General features: G+C 39.4%; 1 protein-coding gene across 1 annotated transcript; it reads right to left on the bottom strand.

Annotated features, from left to right (window-relative positions):
- Positions 1-513: 513 nt before the first annotated feature.
- On the bottom strand, positions 514-8,537 carry LOC111273171 (methionine aminopeptidase 1; the record flags this gene model as incomplete). The annotated part of the gene is given in 9 exon segments (XM_022854859.2): positions 514-1,551; positions 1,855-2,151; positions 2,376-2,522; positions 2,803-2,976; positions 3,159-3,448; positions 4,728-4,809; positions 5,716-6,273; positions 8,106-8,217; positions 8,463-8,537. Coding segments are annotated over 7 exon segments (1,224 nt in total). The 3' UTR covers positions 514-1,356.
- Between the last annotated feature and the right edge of the window lie 541 nt (positions 8,538-9,078).

The following is a 9,078-nucleotide window of genomic DNA, read 5'->3' as shown; positions in this document are numbered from 1 at the left end:
AAATACCCTTGAATCTTCAGCTATAAGAGAACGTTTTTAAAGAATTTCATTTGAAATCTAGGCTTTAATGAATGAAGTTATCCATTACTCGACTTACTACTATCAGTTTTTTTTATTTCAACTCACTAAAGGAGTATTAATCAAATGTTTCTCTGTAGCGTTTGTACTAAAGCAACCTTACAAAGACCCGTTAGTCCATCGGAAAGGATGCTTCAATAAAGTATCACCGCTTCCAAAGCAGGTATCGGGTTTATTTTAATTTTATCATTACAGACCCGACTTGTATAATATTAAAGTGTTCCTCGACGTCTCATAGGCATTATTGCCTTTCGCAACGTATCGGCGCTGAAAAGTGTCACTTTTTATGAGGAAGATTCGATTCACAAGGTTTGAAGGGATCAAAAAATCATTTACACTTTTATACTACTATATACCTTTAAACCTAACCAAACAGCACACGACCCATTTAACATGCAAACATACACAACCATGATTACCACATCAAGCGGCAGATACTTTATGCACGTTAATTTTGTTTTATTATACTTAATTATTCCTTTGTTTTAATATTGCCATATAGTCTCTAGCTAGTATCAGTTGTCCATAATCCATGCGTAGAAATCATCATACCCTCCCTTTCAAATGATGACTACTCCCAACTAACCATATCCATCAAGTAGCGCTTTCTCCAGTCACTAAATATAATTCAATATGCAAGATATCTACGGCGATTTTATCAGTGGTGACGACCAACTGTTTTGACAATTCTGAATATAATATCTGTCTCTGATTTTCCCGCCAAAAATATTCACTCTATCCACATATTCAACGAAAATGTGTTTTCTTTGTTTTCCTTAATAAGCTTGCGACATCGCGCGCATCTTCAAATATAGCCACTCATTATCATCGTTATCTCACACAGCGTTCACAACAACAATCGTTAATAACAACAACAAAAAAATAAGCCGGCATAACATGTCACATTTTTGCTGCTATGATATGACTGTATACTATGTAGTACTCTAACCGCTTTTGTTCCTAACTCCCGGTTAAGATGTATGAAGCATTCTGTAGGGAAATCATCATCTCCCATCAAAATCACCGGTGGATGCACCATAGAATACAACCCTTGCCAACAGAAGCCTTTTTGTCGCTTTGTTTGCTGGCTTTTCATCTCGTTAATTAGATGGCAAACGTTCTAATAATATCATCATTGCGATAACTGCCGTTGTTACTATGAGCTTTAAATTGAAAAATAATTATGGGCAGCGATCCTATAATGGTGCATCTAGCCTGCGGTTTGAACTCTAGGTCTATTCGATTTGACACAGCTGCGATTCCTACTAACTACTGTTACTATTGGCAGCTATTATCTCCATCGCTGCCTTTCGCCTGTTCAGCCTGAAGTTGGTCCATGAACCACGGCTGGCCATTCTTCTTTCTCCGTCTTGTCAGAATGTCGACGCCCGTATCAGTAACAAGGAGTGTTTGCTCGAACTGAGCTGATCGCTTGCCATCGGTAGTTACTGCAGTCCAATTATCGGGCCACACCTGTTAATGAAACGCACCAACCCGGGTCTGAAGTCTAAAAAGAAAAGCATTCACTTCGACTACACCGATATTTTATTAAACCCTTTCCACCATTTACAAGTAAAGCTATCTACCATCGTTTACAAATTTATTGAAAAGCATTAGGCAAAGAGACTGATTCTATAGCTATTTCAGTATGTTCGAGTTCTGGGGCAATATAACACTACAGTGTTGAATTTTAACTATTATTAATAGGTATCTCATCTAGCTTCTCTTTCTTAGTGTCTCTAAATTATTCTAAATTCTAAATTATTTCTAACTTACCTCATCTTGCCAAACGCCTTCCGAGATCATCGGTTCAATAGTGAAGCAATGCCCAGCCTTCATTACACCAACAGCCTTGTTTTTAGCGTAATGCGGAACGCTAGGCGCTGTGTGGAATAGTGAATGAATTCCGTGTCCACAATATGATTTAACAACGGAAAACCCTCCATTTTGTTGGACGTGCTTCTGAATAATTTTCCCGATTTCGCGATATAGTACGCCAGGCCTGCAGCACTCGATCGCCTTCTGTAGAGATTCGTAAGTTACACGAACAAGCTTCTTCGCAGCCTCGTCGACCTGGATGAATACAACCACTTGGGAAATTAATTTATTTAACAGGGAACCTAAAAAACTGCAACAACCATTTTTTTCTAACTATAAAAGTTGACGCGAAAATAAATCTTGGCTACGCGCGGAAGACTAGGAATATATGGCTCAACATGTGATGCAAAAGACTGAAAAAGCGAAAGCAGGCGAACTGAGGAAAACCCAAAACCAGGGTGACTGTTTCGATAAAATACCTTTCCGATAAAAATGGTCTCGTTGAGGTCTCCGTGGTATCCATTGTGATATACAGTAACGTCCACGTTCAAAATGTCCCCGTCCTTCAACGGCCGATCGTCAGGAATGCCGTGGCAGATTACCTCGTTTACGGATGTACAACAACTCTATGCCAAAAATACACATAGGCATATAAAATTACCAAGAATTACCATAATGCTAATGAAGAAACTCCCAATAATAGTTCCATTACAACAATTGAACCCTTTGCACTAGCAGATCATCAACTTGCAATCAACGGTGATATATCAACTTGCAATTTTTCTATCGATGTTTTACCTACTCTTTCAGCTCGCTCGAAGAAAATACAGAAACAGAATACGATTTTAGCACACTAAAGAGACTGAACGCTTATGTGCCAATCATAGCGCTGCAGAAGCTAATTACCTTTGGAAATTTGTAGTAGTTTAGGGGTGACGGATAACAGTTCCTTGCAATGGCCGCTTCATGAACGAGTCTATCCAGCTCGTCGGTGGTAACACCGGGCTTTGCTGCAGCCAACGCAACGTCTAGACACTCACGTGCTAACAATGACGCTTTGCGAACCGCCTCCTGTTCAGCCTGCAAAATCCAATGCATCTATCATGAACTACGACGCCACATCAACGCGTCATACTGACCCGCCGTTTAGGCAACCAAATTAAAGAACGAATTAGACAACAATAAATAATCGAATTTCTAACTTAAGCACATGATGAGCAGACACCTGAACCAATTTTTCCGTCACCGTTGACACGTCGTACCTCATTGAGCACTTTAATTTCCGCACCCTTCATGGCCTGTTCAGAGACGGGAATGCCCTCTGGATGGTCAGCGTAGTCTGGTCGCTTTATATGAGCTGGCACAGTACGCTTCGTGCTGATTCGTCCAGGTCGAAGCTTCCCGGAGAAATGGTAGTGCGGCCAAGGATTATATGGCTTCTCACTGTTCGCATTACTATCGTTTTCCGACTTTGCTGTTTTGTGAATAGCCTTGTGCGTATTCCACGATCCTTTGAAGCAAACTTGGTTGCAAAAATATGAGCCTTTAATGCCTGAAAACAAGCACACGAAAAAACAATGCTATAGTTCTAGCTGAAAGTCGACGATAGTACTGTCAAAAGCGGTACATAAAGTACCGTGATGCATTTATAATGCACCTTAATTAAGGAGCTATAACCCAGCTACTATTTCAGCATTAAGGATGCGACACCAATGTCATATTTTTACATTCACTGGAAATTAGTGCTGTTTCGTCTACCGGAAATGTCTGATGAACATGACGTTAAATGATATCATAGCTTCACAAGTTTGCAAATACGTACGGTCGACACCACGCAGGAAACTTTAATTCGAACCATCAATATCACAGAAAAAGGCGAGTAAGCAATAATAGGTACACAAAAGTTCATCACAGAGCAGGAGACGAGGACATCAACAACCAAAACTATATTTTCATTTGGAACACGTGCCCAAAACGTTACCCAGCTACTTCATTATGACTCAAATAATTACTACCGCACTCAAAAATATTTATCTAGCAATATAGGGCACTAAATCAGATACCATTACCAGGCATAAACAATTTTAATAAAAGGACTGCTAAAAACGATGTTCGACTTAAATGTAAACTGAGGTTAAAAAGGGATATGATAGAGAGCGTTCATGGTTTATGCAATGACTTATTCTCATTATTTTGAAGTCCTTTGAATATTTTGTGATTCACTTAGCCAATAAGATTTTCATAAAACTAAAGGTGAAAGGAACTGTACTAAGGTCTTCATAGCAAATGTAACATTTCTTCACAAGTACGAGTTTAGGTTAAAAAAAAGTTAAGGTATTTGGAATAGAGCCTCTTCCCAAGATTTCGTTATTTTTTATGCCCACTTGCCAATTTTCCCAAGTACCAACTCGGTATATTTTTGGTGCAAACTCTCTACTATTTTTAAAATAACACAAACACCTTAATTTTCAAGTTAATTTTTATTTGTACCATTTATTATCCAGTGGTGCCAAAACGCAGTAAGGCCTCAGTTTTACCATCCCTTCGAATAGATATATACGCACATAATCATCTCATCGATTGGCAAACACGTTCGATTCTCGCAGATTATGCATCGCAGATATTCGATTTCACCGAACTTTTTTTAATAGACTAGGTGAGTGCCGGGCGATTTAATCATCAATTATCGTAAGCAGAAAACTGGCAAGTCCCACTAAAAAATTACTGCTGGAACTATTTAAACGCGGGGCGTCAATACGCATATGAATGCATGCGCCTATCTCCCAGTTTGGAAGAGGTATGAACGGGCTGTAGATATACCGCCTACGTACCGAGTTTCAGACAGGTGGGACACTGGAGCTTAGCTGGCTCTCCACATCCTTCGGTCTGACACGTTTCCATCTTAGATAAGCACTACAACACCACAACACCAGCAAAACACAATAAATTCAACTACTAATACAGCCTTCCTGTAACAGGGCGAGCAAACCGGTCTGTAACCACACTCGTTCCACCGTGTCTAGTAACCACATTTTTCGCTGAGAGCGCACCGCGCCATTTTTGTTTTGAATGATGACGTGCCAACAAGAGGACCGGGCGGTTCTACGATAAGGCACTATGCTGTCAACCTTCGATGATGCTTAAAACTCGGAAAGTATATTAGAATTAAAATATATTGGAAACGTATGAAGTATGCCATGAAACTTTCTTACTACACGATGAGGAACTGACAGCACTAGCGTTTGTGTTGGCGATGTATCATATGAGGGGATCGCATCGTCTTAAAATATATGTAAACAGAAGGGAGTTTGCTTTTATTCGTTACATACCAGAAGTCTCGTCATTTTAAAATGCCTTCAATTTTAAATGAAAACGAAAACCAAATGAGGAATAGGTGAAATGAGAAATTTTCATAATGGGATATTTCACGTCTCTTTCGGTTAATTTATAAATGTAAGCGATTGTATTAGAATTTCGCGATGTTAAAAATTTACAAAACTCTTTAAACAGAAAAAAGTCGAATGAAGCCTAGACATAAAGACAATAGGAATAACTCAGTTCTGATAGCTTGGACCAACGAAACTGTGCTGTAACGACGAACAGGTAATCGAAGTAGTAGGGAACATTCATAGTACATGGAATTGTCTTTAATAGCAACCATGCCTCTTTATGGGTTAGGTTGGAACTGCAGACTCACACCGATTCTCCAGAATTTCCATTCATCTTCCAAATTTTATGACCTGTGTTTTGTATCGCTCAGAATGCTCTTGACATTAAGCTTTGAACGTTATGTTTGCTGTACAATATAATGTATTTTACCGTGTTATTGGTCGACGTTGAAGACTTTGTTGACTGCATAGCATTAGTGGACCCCGCCGGAGAGCCTGCCTGTGCCCGCTGCTGTTGTTGCTGCTGCAGTTCGGTGTAGCACTTGGATTTCTAGTGCTAGCCGGTTACGTATCAGGTCGATGCCTCTTGTGCTGCTGCAGGTTGCGAATTTGCTGATGCAACAGTGGTTCCATTATTGTATTGTACCATCATCGTAACAGCAGCATAGACTAAAATTTGAATATTTCTAAGACGCTGAATTCGAGCTTCAATGGCAAGCTAATCATTGCCCTTCATCGGACTAAATTCGCCTTCTGATAGCGTGCCGAGGTTGAGTCCATCCGGAATGATCGGTAGAAGCGGTGGTAGCAACAGCGCGGATAGGAACATAAACGGTGATCGAGGTGGAATTACTGTCGATGCAGTTGGTGTCGCGACCCCGCTGACGTCTCCGGGAGCAATGTTTCCACCTTAGCCCCCAGTTTGATTTGTACTGGCCTTGTTGAGTCCGCCAGATGAAGGCGCTCCAGGGCCAACAGGCCCTGCAACCTTAGCATAAAATAACATATATGAGTGACAACGGCTCTGTAAAGAGAGTTAATATATCATCGACTAGGATATTTATTCAAAAACTACATTTACTTTTTAGGTCATTTTTAAACTTCAAAATTAAAATAAAATATATGTGGTAAAAACAAAATCCCCAGGCTTTGTTGTTGTCGTTATTTGCTGGTTGCTCCCACAAAAGGGGAGCTGAATGCATCCAAATTTGGGAAGTGTACGGCTACCCTGTTAAATAACAAACCATATTTCGGCAGTTTAAAATAGGCTTAGGCAGACACGTTATAGACCCAGGTAACAACGGGAAGGTGTCAAACGCAGCATGACGAGCGTAAGGCAATATCTAAGAAAGCAAGTTCCACGAGCAGTGGAAATATAATGCTTGTCTGCAATTTCACTGGATTTGCGTAGTATATTGTACGGAGAAGCAAAATAAGCGGACATCTTTTTAGCGGAGGCGGGCGACAGAAGGAGAAATGAGTAAAATAACCAATCTCTTTCACAACAAATGCTTGAGCTATAATCATCGCACTAGAGAACACGTCACGCCATAATACTATGCTAGAAAAGTCCAAAACAGATCGAGTGGTATATGTTATCTTAGACGAGCTCATCATGTTTGATGTAAAGAAGGAGCCCGACCTTAATCTTCTACTGGGCTTCAGCACGAGAATCGATTGACTGTAAAACGTATTTTATTAGTATATACCAAACAGGAAAAAGAAGGATCGCATTCTCGAAACCGAAAACCACCTGCACTTGCATTCACGAAAAATAAAAAGAGCATTACTACGGGCAAAACTATGGATAATCTGCTAATAATATTGTCTATAGAATCTATCCAATAGTTCAAAGCGTCTTCTTCAAAACGCTCAGATTTGCTTGACATCTATCCGAGACCCATGAATTTGATGCAACTATTGACTATAGCATACACATCTATTATATAGGGTCTAAAAACAACATGCTTTAAGAGTGTTATAGGTAGCAGAGTGTTAACAATATACTGTAGTTTTCCGTTATTAAAAATTTGTTATCAAAAAAAGTTATATTACCATAACTATAGCAATAATAAAATTACTATTATTATTAATATTAATTAATAATTATAATAATAGTGGATGCGCAGGATATACAAAAAACGTAATATATTTTAAAGGTCAAAAAACTCTTTAAGGGTCCAGCTATCGCGACACTGAAGTAGGCATCACGAACAAACGCATAACAAACTCGTAAAACAACAAAGAAATATTTGGGCTTCGCTCAATGAAGTTAACTCGGTCCTCGGCTAAATAGTGGGAACCCTTTTCATTGTTGACGCACGATATCAACGCCATTAATACTCAGTATTATGATGCCCATGGATACCATCATGGAATGATCATACATGATAATGATTATTTCCTCGAGTAGTACTCAAATGAAGGAGTTCAATCAACATAGCAGTTTGCTTGCGTCTACTCACTTTTAGGAGGAGATGTAATAAGAGGGGGTTATAAATTTTGGCGAGAAATCATCTCGGAATATTGTAAAGGATAAACGTGTTTTTGTTATAGCGTACCACTCTCTCTGATGGAATTATGCTGAAATTACACACCAAACATTGTATTACGAACTTTCTAAAACGTCCTGGGGCGGTGTTGATGCAGGAGTGTATCTGTTCTCCCATCGCATCACAAATATAGCGTCAAAACCGGTAACATTAAAAGTGACAGGGGAGACGATTAGCGCATTATATTTGCTAATGGGCCGGTAAATGCGTAAGTGCGGGAAAACAGCGTCCGATTATAACTTTGATACTTTTTTCTTAGCAAGTGTACCTCGATCTTGGCTAGGCGAAGCTGTCTGAAGAACAGCTTACCCATAGCTTTGGCCATCAACGATACGATAACCGCAGCTTGAATGTAGATTACGGCCATACATTAGTTTGACCTGCAAAACAGCACAAATGAACAAGACAATAATTAGAACTAGGTGTAAGAAGATTACATTCTAGACAATGGTTTCTCCGTTACGGGTAGTTGCATCAACTAATGGTTAAAATAAAGAAGAGCAGAACAGTTTGATCAGACACGGAAACATCACTACGGTTTGAACGGCAGATTTTTTCTAAGCTTGTTGGGTTACGAGGACCATTAGAGGTGCAATGAGCTAAATGGGTGAAAGTTTAAACTTACTTTGTGAGAACCACGGATGAAAACTGCTTTCTTTGTAGATAAGCATATCCCATTACCGCTGTGGATACGCACAGGCTTTCCAGAGGCCCTGTTGAAACAACAGCATCCTGGAGGCCTCTACGGCGAATAGTGCTGTAAATTGATAAATACAAAAAAAATATCTAAGTGTTAGTATACAAGCTAAAGCAAGTCCTCCTTTATTATATGCAGTTTCTCTGACTACCAATTTTTGCTGTCACAAACAGTAAATGAAAATTGCAGCTTTCTCACCTGTTCAATTGATGTTGAGTACATTTACACAGTCTACAGTTAAATACATTCACACTTTGCCCTGCTTCTGAAACCTGGACGCTTCTTTATAGTTCTAAACAAAAACCCATGAATCCACGATTCAGTTTGCATTTCTATTGAATAAGTCGATACTGAACCAGGAGAAAATTGGTCATATATGACAAGTAGAGGATGACACCTTATTTTCTTGATTGCGATAATTTCAGATGATAATGAGAGCGCAATACACGCACACCCTAAAATCTGCATATGTTGTCAAACAATACTGTAAACATCCTTTATCGTGGAGGCAACAGTTATAATAAGACAGACGTCAGATTGACCG

The sequence above is a fragment of the Varroa jacobsoni genome, unplaced genomic scaffold (genome assembly GCF_002532875.2).
Source record: "Varroa jacobsoni isolate VJ856 unplaced genomic scaffold, vjacob_1.0 contig05189, whole genome shotgun sequence".
Taxonomy (NCBI): Eukaryota; Metazoa; Arthropoda; class Arachnida; order Mesostigmata; family Varroidae; genus Varroa; species Varroa jacobsoni.
Note: the sequence above shows the minus strand (reverse complement) of the source record. Positions and strands in the feature narration are given on the sequence as shown.